This window comes from Typopeltis vanoorti, chromosome 3 (genome assembly GCF_054136105.1).
Source record: "Typopeltis vanoorti isolate ZY-2024b chromosome 3, IOZ_Tvanoo_1.0, whole genome shotgun sequence".
Classification (NCBI taxonomy): Eukaryota; Metazoa; Arthropoda; class Arachnida; order Uropygi; family Thelyphonidae; genus Typopeltis; species Typopeltis vanoorti.
This window is the reverse complement of record NC_143551.1, coordinates 99,576,017-99,596,161: the sequence shown is the minus strand read 5'-3', so window position 1 is coordinate 99,596,161 and position 20,145 is coordinate 99,576,017. Positions and strand designations below refer to the sequence as shown.

At 38.0% G+C, this 20,145-nt stretch overlaps 1 protein-coding gene across 1 annotated transcript in view; it reads right to left on the bottom strand.

The window, feature by feature from the left end:
• The window catches only part of LOC150108414 (sodium- and chloride-dependent taurine transporter-like), a 197,300-nt gene that overhangs the window by 85,397 nt on the left and 91,758 nt on the right, over positions 1-20,145 (bottom strand). Inside the window, exon 3 of the mRNA XM_090390462.1 lies at positions 6,351-6,630. Coding sequence (XP_090246588.1) covers positions 6,351-6,630 — 280 coding nt within the window. The remainder of the gene's footprint in view (positions 1-6,350; positions 6,631-20,145) is intronic.

Genomic DNA, 20,145 nt, shown 5'->3' with positions numbered 1-20,145 from the left:
CAGCAGAATGAAAAAGAGGAGTGAGTAAGTGAGTAACAGACTCTTGTACTGGAAGTAACTTGCCGAGGCATGATAAGAACCAAGCTGAGATAGAGAACTACGAACGTGAATCAGTCAATGCATGAGCCAATGTGTGGGATGAGTTTGATGGAAGAAAGAATTTATATAATGTGGATAGTTTGCATTTGAATGGAGTTGGGGCCAGGTGTCTTGAGAAAGTATTTGTCAGTGAGATTTCTAAAATGCAGAGTCAGGGAAACTAGAATGTTTATGGGGTGGGAGAATGCAAGTGAGTGTGGGTCAAGGCAATCTAGAGGTCATAAGTGGGAGCTTGATCACATTATGCTGTTCTTAACTTTAGTGGGCTAAGCAACACAAAGTATGAGGGAGATTGTGGGATGAACAGGGTATTGCAATTTACATATACTAATGCCAGAAGTATTCAGAATAAGTGCAAGGAGTTTTTGACACTGGTCTGCTCAACTTGGTCAAAGGTTATAGGATTAGTGAAACTTGGTTGACTAAGAATAATGTAGTCACAGGGACATAATGCAAAGGATACAGTAGATAGGACAGAGTCAAAAGAACAGGGGGGGGGGATTTTTGCCAATGATAGAAGAATTGAAGCCAAAAAGAGTACAAGTATATCAGGAAGGGGATGTAGAGTATAGTATAGTTCATTTGAGGCTATCTGGTGGGAAACAGAAGCCAGCACAATGAAATATATAATTGATCTGCTATAATCCAGGTGGTATAAAGAAGAATATAGATGACATGCATTGTCAAATTAGCATGATGAGTGCAGGTCGAGTAATTATTACAGGGGATTTTAATTATGGGAACATAGATTGAGAGGAAGAATGATCACTAGGAAAGGAAATGGAATTTATATACAGCTACTCTCAGCTGAGACATCATGTAATGGAGGGGACACAAGGTTCAAGAGTGCTTGATCTCTGATGGTCATAGCATTAGAGGCCTTAACAGTAACTAATCTAGTTAAGCTGCCTCTGCTTGGAGAAGCAATCGTGTAGCCTTGACCTGGGAGATTGCCAGACATGCAGAATTTTATGTGAAAAAGGGATATATGTGGAATTACAAAGCAGATGATTATGACAAGCTGAGAAGTCAGCTTTCAGCAGATTAGCATAGGATTTTGGAGGAGAGAGAGATGCTGGTAGTGCATGGGAGATAATCAAGGAATGTTTGAAGTATACAGTCTGTTACTGCTTTCTTCAAACATCCCTTGATTATCTCCCATGCACTACCAGCATCTCTCTCTCCTCCAAAATCCTATGCTAATCTGCTGAAAGCTGACTTCTCAGCTTGTCATAATCATCTGCTTTGTAATTCCACATATATCCCTTTTTCATATAAAATTCTGCATGTCTGGCAATCTCCCAGGTCAAGACTACACGATTGCTTCTCCAAGCAGAGGCAGCTTAACTAGATTAGTTACTGTTAAGGTCTCTAATGCTATGACCATCAGAGATCAAGCACTAGATCAATACCTAGAGTCAGAAGGATAAATCAAGTAGGAGTAAGATGGCTGAATAGATAGCTTCATTAAGTAGGAGTTATAGACAAGTAAAAGTTGTGGAGAGATTATAAAGATAAAGATGATCAGCATGCTCATCAGTAGTACAACACACAGGCAAGAAGGGTGACCTGTGTGGTAGGGAAGGCCAAAGCTAATTATGAGAGAAAGCTAGCTGATGAAGCCAAAAGAAATCCTAAAGAGTTCTTTAGCTATGTGGCAAGTAAAAGGGATGAGGGTTGAATGTGGAAGGATGACTTTAAAATGTTCTGGTAGGTGTTAGTGAGGTAATAGAAGAAGCACCAAATAGTTCAGTTACTGAGTGATCTTTTTGCAAGTGATCTTTTTTTCTGCAAGTACTGAGTGATCTTTCAGCTTGGTCAGAGGAGCTGAGAATTCCCTTGCACATTCTCATGATACACAAGCCAGTATACTATATAAGTGATGATATTGCAATGGCAGATGTGCTTAGGATACTGTAGAACCTTAATGTGAACATGGCCATGGGATTAGATAGTATATTGGCTTGTGTATCATGAAAATGTGCAAGGGAATGCTTAGCTCCTCTGACCAAGCTGTTTAATTTAAGTCTCAGAAATGTAATGGTGCCAGTGAATTGGATAGAGAGCAAAATAGTCTGCTGTGAAAAGTTCCATAATAGAATTAGCAAATGATAGGCCAATCAGTATATCAGGAGTGGTGGTTAAGATATGGAAGAAACTGGTAAAAGAGAGAATTCAGGAATAGGTGAATAGGAACATGACACTTCATAAGGAACAATGTGATTTTGTAAAGGGGGTTTTTTGTGCCTTAGTAATTTGCTTACTTTTTATAATAAAGTGACAATGGAGTTGGATAAAAGAAATGTTAATAATAATAAATGAATTTGACAAGAAAAGACTTAAGGAAGATCCTGATAATGATGAATTGATGTGATAATGAAACACTAAACAGCTGAATGAACACTTTAGTCCAGATGCGGCCTCTGATGGAGAAACCAGGTGGTAGGTGATGATAGCATCAGAACTAAAAGGTCCATTTAGCTGTTGAAGAAGAATAAGCTTACAGGAAAAATCATTCACATTCATGTTTACACATACATCCTCAGTATGAAATGATTGGAACCTATGTATGCACATTCAGAAGACAACAGTCAGTCAGTTAATACTAAACTCCTGTTAAGTATAATATAAATAAAAACAACTTCATTATGATGAGCATCATCAAGCACTATTTTTCATAAAAATTGAAACCCTTTATTAAAAAAATGCTCTTGTTCAGAATTGCTAATAGTGAAGTGATATAATAATGCCTCACAACTCTTCTTGTGGCATTTCTATAAGGAATCTGTTCTTGTACAGACCTTAGCTTTGTTCCAAAGGGTTCTATACTTTGAGGAGACAGATCTGCTCAAGGTGTTCATGGTATTTGATGTAATTTTTATGTTCTTCATGAGAAACAGCAGCAGACATTTGTCTTTTGCTGAAGAAAGTAACAAGGAAATCTTGTAGGAGGTCAAAAATCTACTTTAATATTAAGGAGCCTAGTAGTTATAACTACATGTATATAGAAACTGTTGACTTCACATCAGCATTTACTTCTGTATTCATTTAGCTCTCATCAGCTCCACAGGTCCAGCTCCCACAATAAACTTCAATAAAGATCAAAATTGATCTGGCTAGTGGCCTTTCTCATAATACATGTCAATATACACATACAAAAGTGGATGTGCATTATAAGATATTGAGGTAATCTAATGTGAAGTCAATAATAGCTTCTATATATATATATAGCCTACTCATGAAGATACTTCATGCACAAACTTTTGTTAGGTATGAAAATAAACAATTGTTGTGTTTTTTGAAACACACCTTAAGAGGAGCATAGGGAGTTAGTATAATGAACCAAGGTTCTAATAGTGAAAGGCTAGGTTCTGAGGGGAATAACCTAAAAGATCTGGCATTGGATGGCCACGATGATAACCTGCCTATGGAATTGTGCAATGAATATGGGTTGAGAAAACGTAGTCATCAAATTAGAGAAATGGATGAAGAAACACAATTTAGTAAGGGGATCATGCAGTAGAAACAAGCAATATTTTGCCTCTTATGGCAGGCTAGGGTAAAACTCATCCCCAGAAGCAGACTAAGGATGTGGTTAGGAAGAATGTGAGGTCCAAGTTTTTCTTATGGAGTGTAGTGTGTGTGTGTGTGTTTGTGTGAATGAGCTACCATTAGAAGTTGTGATTGTGTCTTCAGTAAAAGCATTCAAGGAGAGATGATAGACACGAGTGACTAAACAAGGCTCTTCCTTGACGAGTCCTCATACTTTCAAGAGAAAGAGCTATAATAATAATAATAATAATAATAATAAAGGTGGGTTTAATGTATTTCCTGAAGTAAGATGGCTTTTATTGGACACAGGGAGTAAAGCACAATGAACCATGCTTCTGATAGTGCCAGATTTTTGCTATGCATGATGTTTAGACTGTATAATGATCTAAATGTTTCTAAAAGATTAAAAAACCAAAGTCCTTCATCCAGTTGATGAACGATCAGGAGAAGAAAAGCAAAGGTTTTAATTGAAGTCAACTATTCTTGGATGAACAGCACTGGTCCAAATAGTAAAAATGTTATCAACATATCTAAACCAAAGTGCAGGCCTAGGAAGAATGTCATGAAAGAGACTAATTATCCAAACTGATCATTATATCAAAAAGTATAAGACAAACCCCCATCTGGCTCTTCACCTTTATAGGTATATATTCTTATATAAAAGCCTCTTTAGCTCAGTTGGTATAGATGAGCCCTTTGGTTGAAAACACTAGGATTCGAATCCCTGGTACTACAACACAGGGAACCTTCATCGGGTCTTTTCAATCAAATGCGAGTTAGTCAGTCTCATATGAACTTAGAGGGTTTTTTCCCTCCCAGGAACTCAGGTTTTTTATCCTTCCCAACAGGCAAACCAGCAACATGAATCCACAGCTCTACAAACATAAAATACTTACCCCCCCCCCCTCCTATAGGGATATGCTGTAGAGGATATGGCAAGTTGGCTGCATGAAATTGTTTCAAGGTCCCTAATCAGTAGACTCAACCTGTCTTGGATGGATTCTCATATTAACAATGATTTGTCTTGGTTCTTGTGACATAATGATCTTTAGATATGTTTCCTGATTTGGGGGGGGGGGTGGGGGGGGGGGGGGGTGGGGGGGGGGGGGGGTGGGGGGGGGGGGGGGTGGGGGGGGGGGGGGGTGGGGGGGGGGGGGGGTGGGGGGGGGGGGGGGTGGGGGGGGGGGGGGGTGGGGGGGGGGGGGGGTGGGGGGGGGGGGGGGTGGGGGGGGGGGGGGGTGGGGGGGGGGGGGGGTGGGGGGGGGGGGGGGTGGGGGGGGGGGGGGGTGGGGGGGGGGGGGGGTGGGGGGGGGGGGGGGTGGGGGGGGGGGGGGGTGGGGGGGGGGGGGGGTGGGGGGGGGGGGGGGTGGGGGGGGGGGGGGGTGGGGGGGGGGGGGGGTGGGGGGGGGGGGGGGTGGGGGGGGGGGGGGGTGGGGGGGGGGGGGGGTGGGGGGGGGGGGGGGTGGGGGGGGGGGGGGGTGGGGGGGGGGGGGGGTGGGGGGGGGGGGGGGTGGGGGGGGGGGGGGGTGGGGGGGGGGGGGGGTGGGGGGGGGGGGGGGTGGGGGGGACTGCAAAAGTGTGCCAAAATCTCGGTTGTCGTTGGATGAAGTCGCCTTTGTTATCGACACTCATGATTCACACAGTTGACTCGCGCCAAGTTGCATGAAGTATAGGTATAAAATTATTTTTAATTTATTATTCATATTATGAAATGCATTATTTAAATAATTCAACACACAGACCACATGCCATGAAGTATGGTCAACCTTTTATGCGCTGACAAAAATGCACGTTTCAGCCGCATGCGGCCTGCCACCCCTGGTTATAGACACCAAATGAAGTTGTTTACAGTTGAAAGCTTGCTATAGTAAATTTCTTTTAGCACAACATTAATGTTATGGGACTTTGGCTGAAACTTTCTGGATAGTTTGTTACAGTGAGAGAATTCATTATAATAGTGATTGCTAAATAACTTAAGGAATTCAACAGTAAATGAGGATGAAGTGAGGAAGCTACTGTTTTTCCTAAAGTCCTGATGGTTCCCCCCCCCCAGCGGGCTGAAGTTCTCCTGAAGTACGTCTCCCAAATTTGGGGCAGTCTCATGCATCCAAATTTGTTGAGGTATGGCATATTTCTTAGGGCTGAGGCTGATTCCATGAATAGTCTTTCAAATTTGAACTTGCTACGGTGTATTATTGTGGCTTTCTTCCACCGTATTCTGTGCATGGTCTGCAAGCCCAGAGTGGCTGTACTGGTAAAACCGGATGTAGTCCTTGTGTTCTGAAATTCTGATATTTGCTGTCCTGCCTGTTTGGTCAAAGTAGGACAGCTTACAGCTGCAAGGGACCTGGTATATGCCAGGTAGGTCTAGGAAAAACAGTAGCTTCTTTGCTTCATCCTCATTCACTGTTTGTTGTGCCTGCATGCAGGCACAACATCTTTATCTTAAGTTCCCATGAAGATGGTAACGTGACATTGCCAAAATATAGCAGATATATATTAAAGTTTAATTTAATTTATATTCTAGTATACATTGTGAATTCCTTAAGTTATTTAGTAATCATGTATAACCAACGTATAAGCCTTTCTACAAGAATCATTATAATAGTGTTTACTCTAATGCAATTTGACTTATCAACTAAAACTATCTTAACATTACTTGAAACTTTAAAATGCATTGATACAAAATGTGTACTTACTCCCAAAATTCCACAGCTGCATCCACTTTTCCTTGTGACATAGGAGTAGTAATAGCATAAGAAACATTGAACATATCAGTGGCATTGGATGTTTCTAAAGAAAGAGTACTGTTGGGTCGAGAAACAGTTAAACAGTTAGGAGTATTCCATTCATTGTCACAGGATGCCCATGGTAAAGAATCAGTAAATGAGTAGAAGAGGTAGAGTAGTCCCCAACTTAGGACAACAATGTAGTAAATATTTAAGAAGAAACAAATAATTGTTGTTCCATAACCAATTCCTGAAAAAGTGAAATCAATTAAAAACTAATATGCAAATGTAAATATATATATATATATATATATATATATATATATATATATATATATATATATATATATATATATATATATATATATATATATATATATATATATACATACACACACTATATATACACACACCTGTCTATTCACAAAGTTTTTACAACTAATTCTTTTTTTCTTTAATATGTTTAAAATTTATGATTTAATAATAATAATCTTTACAACATCCTCATTCCTCCTATTTAACCAGATTTTTTTTTCCATAAAGAAACACATTGAGTATTTTAATACCTTTATTTCAATTATAGCTAAGTAAATATTCATCACAGTTGAGCAGATGGATACAAGTAATTAAAGAATAACATCACAATATCTGCTGCCCATACTACTCTCAGTTGGGCAATTATCTATCATAATATAAATTCTATTATAAATTATCTATTGTACAATCTATTATAAATCCTATTGTATTTTAAATACATCTTAAACAAACCACAGTACAGTAAATCACATGTTACCTGGTAACTCGTTAGCAACTCAGTATTCAATATTCAGTATACTCCAGTCATGACTGTGACTGATCACGCTAATGATACACCAGCAGCAGCTAACAGCTGTCAGTCCATCATCAGTGTGATCAGTTCAGAGCAGGGGAGCGCCGGCCATATGTGCAGTGTGTGCAACGCACACAGGCGCCAGGATAGTAAAGACGCCAAAGATTTGGTATGATATTTTAAATAAAATGAATTTTGTCAGCAAAAACTGCAGTCTTCATCTATGAATCTCCAACTTACTTTAGATGCATTGAATGATCTAAATCAATTTTTAAATGATTATAGGTCTGATGAAACTTTCAAAGAAATTGTAGAAAGCTAAAATTAATTGCAGCAAAATTTTATGCAGAATCTGTATTTTGTAGTAGTAGACCACTAAGGCGACGTAAAAAGACAACACAATTTGATTACGAACATGAAAATGAAAATATGAATTCATTTCAGTTTTTGTATTTGTTTAGTACTTCACGAAATAAAGAATATTTATTATCTTGTTGTAAAAATTTACAACAAAAATTAACACATGAGAATCATTCAGACATTGACCCAGATAATTTATGCAAAGAAATTTCACACTGTCAACCATTTATTTCTAATTTTAAAAACGACACATATCAGATAATTCAGTATATTTATTCAAACAACTTAATCACAGTTTATCCAAACTTTACAATTGCTCTTCGGATTCTTTTGTCATTACCGGTATCTGTAGCATCTGCGGAACGGTCCTTTTCTAAACTTAAAATTATTAAAAAATACTTGCACTCCACAGTGGTACAAGACAAACTTTCAAATCTTGCCATTATATCAATAGAGTCAGATATTTTGGATCAACTTGATATACATGATATTATTCGAGAATTTTCATTAATGAAAACTAGAAAAGTTCAATTCACTAAGTGATTTTTCTTTCTGCCTTCTTTCTGTTTAAATATTTATTTAACTATTTCTTTACCCTATAATGTTTAATATGTTCCTATTTTATATACTTGTAAGTTACTATTATTTATTTATCTTATTATTTATTTACTTTATTTTTTTTCAAATTATTTTTGTTGTTTTTGTACCCTTCTTGTATGTTTATTTTTTTTTTATACATTTTTTTTTTTGTAATTTCTGCTTTTTGTTCAATAATCTTATAATTAATATATTTCATATTTCATTTTTACTCACTGATACATTTTTATAAAGTGATTTTTTATTGTGGGGAGGGGTATAGGGGCGCTAGCTAAAGTTTTGCACACAGGCACCGGACACTACTGGCATGCCCCTGGTTCAGAGATGACTGGTCTAGAATATGTGCCAAAATACTAAACTCCTAATATATGGTCAGAAACCATCATTTACATATTATAAATAAATGCACCAATCTTAATTAAACAAAACAATTTATAACAGGTGATTTTTTATATAAAGAAATGAAATTTTGCACGTAATTTATGAATTTTCATTTATGAAATGAATTTACAACACCAATTGCACCAACTGATTTCTTAAATCGAGGTTGTTGTTATTGAGATTTATGGTCAAATAAACTAAGGCTATGAGACCAGTTGTATAGATGGTTATTTTATTATAATATTTTTTAAATCTGACCTGCACATGAAAGATCACAAGACCTAAAGAAGCTTAATGCCATATGTAGGCAAGAGGATAAGAACAAAGGAGGAATCTGTTCACATTTTGTTTGAACAGCTGAAGATTGTATTCTTTGGAAGGCAGAGCGGAAGAGGCTGTTACAAAGAACAAAAGTAGATAAAATGAAAGAGGGAGGCAGTGAAGTTGGTTCAGTGAGTTTCAAGATGAACTGTAAAAGGGTGCTTGTTAGCAGTGGCTGATGATTTTGGAAGAAAGTGGCCAATTCAGAAGATTACTGTCCATGAAGGTATCTATAGAAAAGGTACAAGGCAGAAACTGAATGTCTTTGAGACAGGGACTGAAATGGATATGTGAGAAAGGGATCATTAATTAACTGGATTACCCTCTTCTGGATAGAATCAAGCAATCTTAAAGAGGAATTTGATGCCCATCCCAAATATGGCAGCAATATTCCATAGTTAGGCAGATTTGTATAGAGTTAGCAGATGTGAAGGTATGAAGTAGTGTTTTGTACAAAAAAAGTACACCAAGTTTTTTGGTGGCTGCAGAAGTTATAGCTGAAATGTGTTTATTCCAGGAAAGGTCAGAGGTATAGATCATTCAAAGAAGGGAAAGCTGATCATGTTTGGATATTTAGGTATTAATAAAGGTAAGTGGGAGTGCAATATTTTTCTTGCAAGAGATCAAACAGGACTGAGTTTTGGTGGTATTGAAGTCGACAAAGTTGTCCTTTTCCCACTGGGATATAGCTAGGAGATTGAAGTTTAGGACATCTGTGTGGTTGATCTCGAGGATTCTAATACTTGCTTCAAGGTTTGTCAAATGAAAAGGAAGAATGGAGTGTACTGTCCTCAGCAAAGCTATGGATAAGATTGGAAGTCTGTGAGAGAGAGTAAGTGATTTATATACAAGAAGAAGAGAGTGGATGAAAGAATGGAACCCTGAGGGTATTTCTGCATTGATGGAGAAATCTGAGGTGAGGAAAACTGTCTGCCATGACAAGTGGTGAGTGACAGGTGAGAAAGCTGGCAATCCAGTTGCAGAGTGTGGAAGGCAGACCAAAGGATGGTAGTTGGCTACATAGGCCCCGTGCCAAACCTGATAATTTCAAATGCCTTTGAAATGTCATGAAAAAACACCCACAAATGATGTCCCCTCCACCAAGCTTCACAACTGGCACAACACATTGGGGGGGGGAGATAGCATTCTCCTGGCATCCCAAACTCAGACTTGTCTGTCAGACTATTCACAGGATGAAGCATGATTCATCACTCCATTGAACATGTTTCTACTGCTTGAGAGTTCAATGGTGGCAAGCTTTACACTACTCCATCCAACACTTGGCATTGCCCTTGCTGATGTTAGGCCTGTGTGTGGCCATGGAAACCCATGGTCTTCAACTCCCAATGAACAGTTGTTCTAGCATTGCTTGAAGAGGAATTTTGGACCTAACTGGGGATAGGTGATTTTTTCATGCCATGGGGGTCAGCATTTATTGGTTCCCCTCAGTAATTTTATGCAGACCAACAGGTCATGATTGTGCTGTTGTTACTTCTAGGCATTTCCACTCAATAATATCACTCACAGCTGCAGCAGACCAGAAATTTACTGAACTGAGTCATTGCAAAGGTAGCATCCTATGATAGTGCTACCTTGAAAGTAACTGAGGTCTTTTAGTATGACCCATTTTATTAATGTTAGTTTATGAATATTGCAAGACCGTGAACTTCCTTTTATACTTATGTGAGCCATGGTTGTGGTTATGTAGTCATATCCACTACTATGAAGAGGTGTCCATATATTTTTTTTATCAGATAGTGTATGTACAGGGCTGGGGGTGACTGGCAATCCACAATTTTCAGAGGAGTTAGGTGTGCTTCTCAATGTAGATAGCTTTGTAAACGATTCCTTACTGTATATTTCATGCTCTTTCTAATTTCAACTCAAATAACAACAACAAAATAATTAAGTTTACAGAAATTAAAACACATTCAAAAAGAAACAAACCTAACAGATTCAATTAACAAATAGGTGGTCTTAGTTCCAACCACAGTGATGTTAATTTAACAAGTCTATTAGGTTTGTTTCTTTTTGAATGTGTTCTAATTGCAACTCAAATTTCTGCTTATTCTTCAAACACTGCTTACCTCAGTTTTCCTCAATTACACTCTTTTTGATTATAAATTAAAGATGCCAAGAAATTATATTCTTGGTTTCATCCTTTATCCAAGTGTAAGCAAACATAGTTATTATTATTATCCAAGACCCAATGGAGGTCAAATTCATCTAGGAGGTCCTTTTATCATATACACTGCTCATCATGCCGTGCTTTAAACACACACAAATTCTCTGCAGACACCACACTCTCAGGGAAGGCATTCCCATATTCACAACTTTGCATGAAAAAAACCTGTTTCTCACTCCCCTACCTACTCACATCCTCTTTATACAGTTTCCAGGGATGACCTCTGGTTCTCCCCTGATCTCCCACTATTTTCTGTAGAACCTCAAAGCATTGATCCTATAACAACCTCTTACTAACTTGTAGGTCTCTATCATTTCTTCCCCTCTTTCTCCTGTCCACCAGACTCTGCAAATTGCATCTTCTCAGTCTTTCCTCTTATGCAACATTCCAGAGGTTAGAAACTACCTTAGTCAGTAGCCTTTGGACCCTTTCCAACATCTCTTCATCCTTTTGAAAAACCAGGTGACCAATTCTGGGCACAAGAGTCCATGTGTGGCCTAATCAAAGCCATATACCATGGAACAAGAATCTCCCAACTTCTACAAGTTAGTGTCCTCTGCATCATTCCCAGAAGCCTTTGTATTGTCTTCACAAATTTGGCTATGTGTCCCGTAAATTTCAGATCCTTATCCACTATCACCCCCAGATCTCTTATTTCCTCCACCTCCGACAATATATCCTCTCCAAGCTTAAATTCTGCATCCCATCTTTGTTTCCCAAATTTTAAAACCTTACATTTTGCAACATTGAAAACTCGCATCCCCATTCCCTATCACTTAATTTATTCAAGACTTCTTGTATGGCCACAACATCTTTTCTACTCTTCATGGTTCGTCCCAACTTTGCATTATCTGCAAACAACTGAATACCTCCATCCAAATCTTCACCAATATCATTAATATACAAGTTAAACAGTAATGGCCCTAAAACAGACCCCCCCCCATGCACAACTTGTTGATACCTATCAGATAGCCAGTCTTCAATCCAATGCACTAATCTAATATCCAAACCCATCTGCTCTAGCTTGACTATCGACTTATCATGCAGTGATCTATCAAAAACCTTTGCGAAATCTAAGTATATTATTGTGTATCATTCTCCTCTGTCCAAGGAAGAAGTCACCTTATTGTAATAAATAAGTAGATTACTAAAACATGCCCTCCCTTTAGCAAATCCATGCTGTCCATCAAAGATAATACCATTGTTGTCAACCCAATTCTGGATCCTAGTCCTCACAAGCTTCTCCAACAACTTAACCATAACACCTGACACGCAAATAGGCCTATAGTTTGATGCTTGAGTATCACCTCCTTTATGAAGTGGCACAATCTTGCCCTCCTTCCACTCCATAGGAACTTGACCTAGTGCAAGACTCGTATTAAAAAAATATGTCAAGGCTAGCATCAACTCTCTGGCACATTCCTTCAGAATACATGGTCATATATTATCAAGTCCCACAGCCTTATTAACATTTAGTTTGCTCAACTCCCATACATCTCTTGCTCACTTACAGTCAGTCTCTCCTCCCCATCATCAACTGCTCTCAATCTCTCCATGAAGTCATATTCACAAGATTGAAAGACCTTTATGAACTTCTCATTAAGTATATCCACCACACCTTCTGCAACAGATGTTTTTTTATACCATTTTCTCCAATCAATGTCATCCTTCCATAATCATTCTCTCTTTTGCTGGCTGCATTCAAAAGAACTCCTTAGGATTCTTTTTGGCTTCATTAGCTAACCGCTGTTCATACCTCACTTTTGCTACCCTCACCAACCAAGTCACCCACCTTGCCTAGTAATCCTAATGGAATTGGTTATTTTCACTTCTCTTATGCTGCCTCCATAATGCCCTTTTACTCTCTATCGCATGCTTAATCTATTCATTCATCCATTTCACACCTATCTTCTCACCCTTGGAATACATTTAGACATTGCATCTACTAGATAGTTCTTGAATGTCCCCCACAAGCTGCACTGATCTCCTTTGCAGCTAACTCCTCATTCCATGCTATACCTGCAAGTTGTCTCCTGAGCTCTGAATAACTCCCTTCCCCCCACCTTGTAGTTCCACACATATCCTTTTCTCACAGAGGTCCTCACACTATTGGCAATCACCCCATGGTCACTTTCACCAATTGGTAGGTGATTTGACACCTCATTTATAATTACATCCTCTGATGAGATGACCAAATCCAAGTCCTTCAATTGTCACATGCCCTCTGTTATATACTGTCTGAGATAGTTATCCCTCAAAAACTCAAGAAACTCATTTTTTTTACATCTGGTTGCAATTTCATCATTCCAGTCTATATTGTCATAATTAAAATCGTCCATAATGATCACACTTTTCTTATTTGCTTGGCTAATTTGATCATACATTTCATTAGCACTACCATCCACATTACCTGCTCTATAACAACATTCAACCAAGTATTTCATTCCATTCACCTCTATCTCACACCATACTGCCTCAAAACCAGTGGCACTATATCCCTCTTGCATCTCTACTTTGTATGGACATAACTCTTTTTTTTTGCACGTGGATCTTTCTCTATCATCAATAGCACTCCCCCCCCCTCCATTTTTACCCCTTCTATTCTCACGAAACACATCACAACCTTCCATCTCTGTTCCTGTCAGGATGTCGTCCTTGTCCAGCCATGTGTCACTTATTCCAACAATTTTTGGGTGAACAGACTCAATTAATACAACCATTTCATTCCAGCTATACGATGGAACAAGAATCTCCCAACTTCTACAAGTTAGTGTCCTCTGCATCATTCCCAGAAGCCTTTGTGTTATCTTCACAAATTTGGCTATGTGTCTCCTAAATTTCAGATCCTTATCCACTATCCACTTATTCATCTGTCTTGTTTCTTACACTTCTAGCATTTGTATACAAACAGCAGCTCATTCCTGGATCTAAAGTTAGTTCTGCTGATACCACTCATTCGATATGATTTCTCCATGTTCAATTCAAGTCATTTCCCTTTCTCCTTATTCATTTTGGAACCCTCTTCAAATCCAACTCTTTCCACTTGATCACAGATCATCCCTTTCATTTCCTGTCAACACATGCATTCATCCTCTTGGAGCATCCTTTCTCACACTGTCTTTCCCTGTCCACCCTGAGCCTCTGTCTATCTTGCACACACGTTTTCTCTCGTTCTCTATACTCATGTTGCTCACTTCTTCATTCATAACCACGTCTTCAATCTCTCCTGTCTTACTCTCCTGCTCTTCCACTTCACTTCCCACTTGATCTGATTCATTCTCTGTACTCACTTCTCTACCTTCCAGCAGCAGTCTCTCCAAGTGACTCACACCAAAACACTTAAATGCAGTCCAGCTCTCTTATACAGTTCACTTCATCCTTCAAACTCATTCCACACATTAACAAACTGTACTTCTTTCTCCTCACACATTTCAGATAACATATCATTCATAATCCTTGCTCTCTGCCTCATCTCACCACTGTCATACCTGGGCAACATGCTTACTACCCTTCCTGTCACACTATTCTCTTTTATCCATCTATGCAGCCTCCTGATATCCATTTTGACGTGCTCTTTTTCCTCTGTCAAGTCATTCATACCTATTAAAACCATCAACTCCTTTGCTTGCTCTCTCTCCTCATATCCAATGCCTCAATCACTCTACTAATTTTACCACCTGGAAAACATACCTTGTGCATTCTCTCATCCAGCACATCTTTAATAATGGAGTCGCCATACAACGCCACTCACTCGTCTTTTGTTAACTTTCGTACCAACATGATTTGTTTTAATCATTTTCACCCAAATTTTCTTAATTTCATTCCGCATCCATGTCATGTCTTTCCATATCCAACCCAACTCAACTTTTGAATCTCGCGTCACATTCTCTCTCTCTCTCTCTCTCTCTATCATTCAATCTTTCTAATTTTCAAACTCTCGACCGCTGCTTAACACTTTCACTCTCATTCATCCTTTTGAGTTTCTGTACTTTCGGTCCATGCATTCAACTTTCGCTATCATTCATTCTTTCAATTTTTCCCACTTTTGAACTTTGTGTCACACTATTTCTGGTTTCATTCATTCTCTCAATTTTCTTTCCTTCTGCCACATTCGCCTCACTTTCGTCCTTTTTACTATCCATTACAAATTTAAAATCACTCGTTTTCTTTTTTGATGATTTTTAACAATTTTTCACCTTTCTTTCATACCATCCTTCTCTTTTGAACGTGCACTCATTCTCCCCATTATATTCTCGCTACTAACACTTTCATCAAATTCGTATTAGCACTCATCAAATCCTCATTTAGATCACACTTTGCACACACCCTCCTTTTATCCGCCTTAAATATCCACAAATCATCTATGTAATCAAAAGAGTACATGTAACACACCTCACACTTCACGAAATGACTGAAGTCTAAATTCAAGTCATGCAATGACAAAGCCGCCACCATCTTTCCTCTGCCAGTTACTACTCTAAGGTCTAATAAACAACGAATATTTAATTAAGTTTAGGAAAAATATCCCACACGCTAATAATACTAGTAGCACACAACTTTTATAACAGCTCTTACTCAAAAAAACACTCACATACAATTAATTATTTCAAGAAGAACTTATCTGAATCCGGAGCTCTTCTTACACACTGCCGCTGCGCTTGTCTCACAAGCATCCTTTGCTCAATTAATTTGAAATAACTTCATGACAGGACAACTCGTATATAGAGGCTAATGACTTCACATCAATTGCCTTAGTATCTCATTATGCAAAGCACATATCTTTACAGACGTATAATGCTATGAGAAGGGCCACTACCCAGACTAGTTTTGACCTTTACTGAGGGCTCATCAGTGGGAGACAAACCTAGAGCCAGAACTCTTTTTGATTCTTTACATCTCAAAAATAGCATTTTTTATTATTATTCAGGACCTCTATGGTGACACAAGACGCATCAAAGGAGGTCCATTTTAGCCAACAAAAGATCTAGCATAACATTCCTTAAATCTTTTCACTGTTGTAAAATGTATATATATATATATATATATATATATATATTCTTTTTATTTATATTTTTTATTTTGATTCTTATGTTTTGTACATATACTGTTAATATCTCTTTATTGTTTATCTTTATCGATCCACCTTAAGTATTCCTTCTCACACATAGGATCTCCAGATATTTACTTGTTTTATGACTGTGCCCCCGAAGTTCCCCTATAGGCAAAAGAAAGCTTACATACCCTAGTAGATCAAGAATTATCTATATCTTATCCTCACCAAGGTTTTTGCAGTCATGGCAAAATATTCGCTACCTATCTTAAATCACTTCTAGCCTTAGGGTTCCCGTTTGCAAGTCCAAATTGTGTTTTTTGGGATCAATGCATTGCAAAAGATTGGATCTGACAACACTTTAAATAATAATAATAAATAAGTTCTGGTCTAATAATTGTACACATTACATGAAAATACAAGTTTGATTCACAGAAGTCTATTTCTTAGCCTTGAATGATCGTTTAAATTTTATTCCTAGTATATTCTCTTGCACTCACTTAATTAAATCTTCAATAAGTCAATTTCATATCACAACTGTTAGGAAATTTCACATATATCATAGATTTCCTAGGTGCGCATACCAATTGTAATTTAGCTTCATTTAGGCACCATATGTATATATACGGCAATTTGGGATTTAGCCGACCAAATTGTATTCTTATTGGTTAAACCAAAATAAAAAATGATGGTACAACATGACAAAATTTCATGACGGCTGGGGCATCGCCTGGTTAAACAAGGCCCCCGTTGTTTTCGCCAGGGAACCATGGCAAACAGCGAAAAGTCAGCTACTGGAACAAATCTGAAAACAAACCCCAACTCAACATCACCAGAGTTACGGATCGGTACTATCAACGTAAGAAGCCTGAATGGCAAAAAAATGGAGCTAGCTGAGGAATTAGATAAGTACCAGATCGACATAATAGGGGTGACTGAAACAAAAAAGACCAAAACTGGTGAGATCTTTCTGAGCAATAAATACAAAATGTTATATTCAGGCAATGACAATCAAGGAAAAGAAGGAGTAGCCATAGTATTCAACACAAAATACGAGGCTAATCTTCTTGAATGGCAGTCAGTCTCAAGTAGAGTAATGTGGGCAAATATGAGAATGGGGAACTGGACAATGAGACTTATTTGTGCCTATGGTCCCACAGAAGGTTCTACTAAGGTAGAAGTGGAGGAATTTTTTGAGGCATTAGAAAAAGCAACTGACACAATGAAAAAGGAAAAGTTGGTCCTTGTTGGGGATCTAAATAGCAGAGTAGGAAATGATTGTGAGACATACAAAAATATTTTGGGAAAATTTGGAGAAAAGAGCAAAGCTAATAATAATGGCAAATATCTGTTGGATTTCTGCTCAGGACATGGACTGGTTATTACTAACACCATGTTCCAACATAAAAATGTGCACAAATTCACATGGAGAGAAGAGGCTAGGAAAAAGAAAAGTCTCATTGACTATGTTATTGTTGATAGTGATGTTTTCTCCCTGGTGCAGGACACCAGAGTGTACAGAGGATTTGAAATTGGAAGTGATCACTATTTAGTCTTGAGCAGGATAAAATTGAATTTCATATTGAAAAGAATAACATGTAAGAAAGTTTTAAAGCGAATAAAAGTTGAGCAGCTCTCAGATGTGAACTGTAGACTAAAATACAGAAAGATTATTGAAAAGAAAATGAAAGAGTTTGAGAACAGGAATCAAACCTTGGAGATTCAGTGGCAAACTCTGAAGAAAACATTGATTAATTCTGCCAGAGAGGCATGTGGTGAGGTTGTGTGCAAGGATAAAAAAATCAGAACTCCCTGGTGGACACAGGAAGTTAAAGAGGCAGTGAAGGAAAAGAAGAAAGCATATCAAAAGTTCCTGCAAATAAGTCAGCTTTTACTCTTACAGAATACAGAGACAAATGTAAGAAAGCTAAACAGTGTGTAAAACTAGCTAAACAAAAGTCATGGGAGGAATTTGGCAAGAATATAGAAAATAAATATCAAGAAGGTGGCAAAATATTCTGGAGGTTGTTGAAGAAGCTTAGGAATGGAGGAAAGAGTGCTGTAAAAGGAGTTAGAGATTATAAAGGTGACATGAAAACAGGAGAAAAAGATATCCTTGAAGTATGGAGTAATTACTTTGAAAAACTGCTAAATGAAACAAGCAGTGATGACAGCACAGTGATAAAAAACACTGACCAGGCATGCAGTCAGGAATACATATCCATACTTGAAGTAGAAAAAGCCATCAAAGGCTTGAAATGTGGAAAGGCAGCAGGAGTAGATGATATTTGACCAGAAATGCTGAAGTATGGTGGTATAAAAGTCTTACAGTGGCTGCACTGCATAGTTCAGAAAGCCTGGACAGAAGGACGAATTCCCGATGATTGGAGTAGAGCTCTCATAGTACCCATATATAAAAAGGGAAATAAAACTCCATGTGAGAATTACAGAGGTATTTCCCTACTGAGTGTTCCTGGCAAGATCTATGCAAGTATACTTGAGAAACGGTTGAGAAGAATTGTGGAAGAAAAGCTTGGTGAAGAACAAGCTGGATTCAGGCCAAATAGAGGCTGTCAGGATCAGATCTTCACTTTACGACAAATATTCGAGAAAGCATAGGAATATAACAAAGATCTGTATTTAAGTTTGGTCGATTTGGAAAAGGCATATGACAAGGAGCCAAGAGAGAAGCTATTCAATACGCTGCAGTTATATGGTGTCAATGGGGCATTATATCAAGCAATACTTAATCTTTATTTGAGTTGTAAGTCAGCAGTTAGAATTGAAGGAAGTACAGGAAGATGGTTTAATGTTAAATCTGGTGTGAGACAAGGATGTACATTATCCCCTCTGTTATTCATTATCTATATGGATCACATTATGAAGGAATGTAGTATTAAACCTGATATCAAAATTGGAGATGTTAATGTCAGCATTTTGCTTTATGTGGATGATGTTATACTTCTAAATAAATCCGCTACAAGTCTGCAAGATTCTCTGACTAAATTGAATAGCTGTTGTAATAGATATGGTATGAAGGTCAGCAATAAAAAGACAAAGACAATGAAAATAGGCAGAATCATTGAAAATGTCAACTGTGTTGTGAATGGAGAACCTGTGGAACAAGTAAAACATTTCAGCTACTTAGGCACGATTTTTACTGAAGATGGTAAATTAAATATAGAAATAGACAACAGAATCAGCAAAGCTGGTATGGTGGGAAGTCAATTGAATAAATTCATATGGAATAAGAAAGAAATTAGTCAGAACACTAAATTAGCTGTATACAAGACAGCGTTCAAACGAGTTTTAACTTATGGATCTGAGAGCTGGGTCAGAAATAAAACACTTGACCAAAGACTAGAGACCGCAGATATGAGAGTCCTGAGAAAGATTAGAGGCAGGCATGAACAGATGGAATCAATGGCAATATCATATTAAAAATGAGGATATTAGGAAAGAACTTGACATTGTCAGCATCCAGGAACGCGTTAGCAGAGCTAATCTCAGGTGGTATGGTCACTTAAATAGAATGGGAGAGGAAAGATTAGCAAAACAGGTGTTCTCTGCCAGGTTGGCAGGAAAACGACCCAGAGGAAGACCAAGATATAGGTGGATTGATACGGTACAAAGTGCCTTAGACGATAGAAATATAAGATCTGATAATGTTGGAGTCTTGACAAGTAACAGACTGATTTGGAGGAAAATTGTAGATAGGAAGTTAGTAATGATGTAATTTTTTCATGTAGTACTGTCATATCCTATACACCCCTTGAGGGTACATGGCAGGAATTTGATGATGATGATGATGATGTATATATACATATATATATCTCTCAGAACCTTATTTTTTTCTTTAACACGTAGTTAAAACTCTGGTAATTACATTGGTACAATTTATGTCATCAAGTTCTAAACATTCCTATAATATGATAGCAGATAAATACTTCAACAACAAGAATTATCACAAGCACACATTTAGTTATCAAAAGAAATTCAATAGCTCAACTTCTTCCATGGGAAGTTAACTGCGTTCACGTTT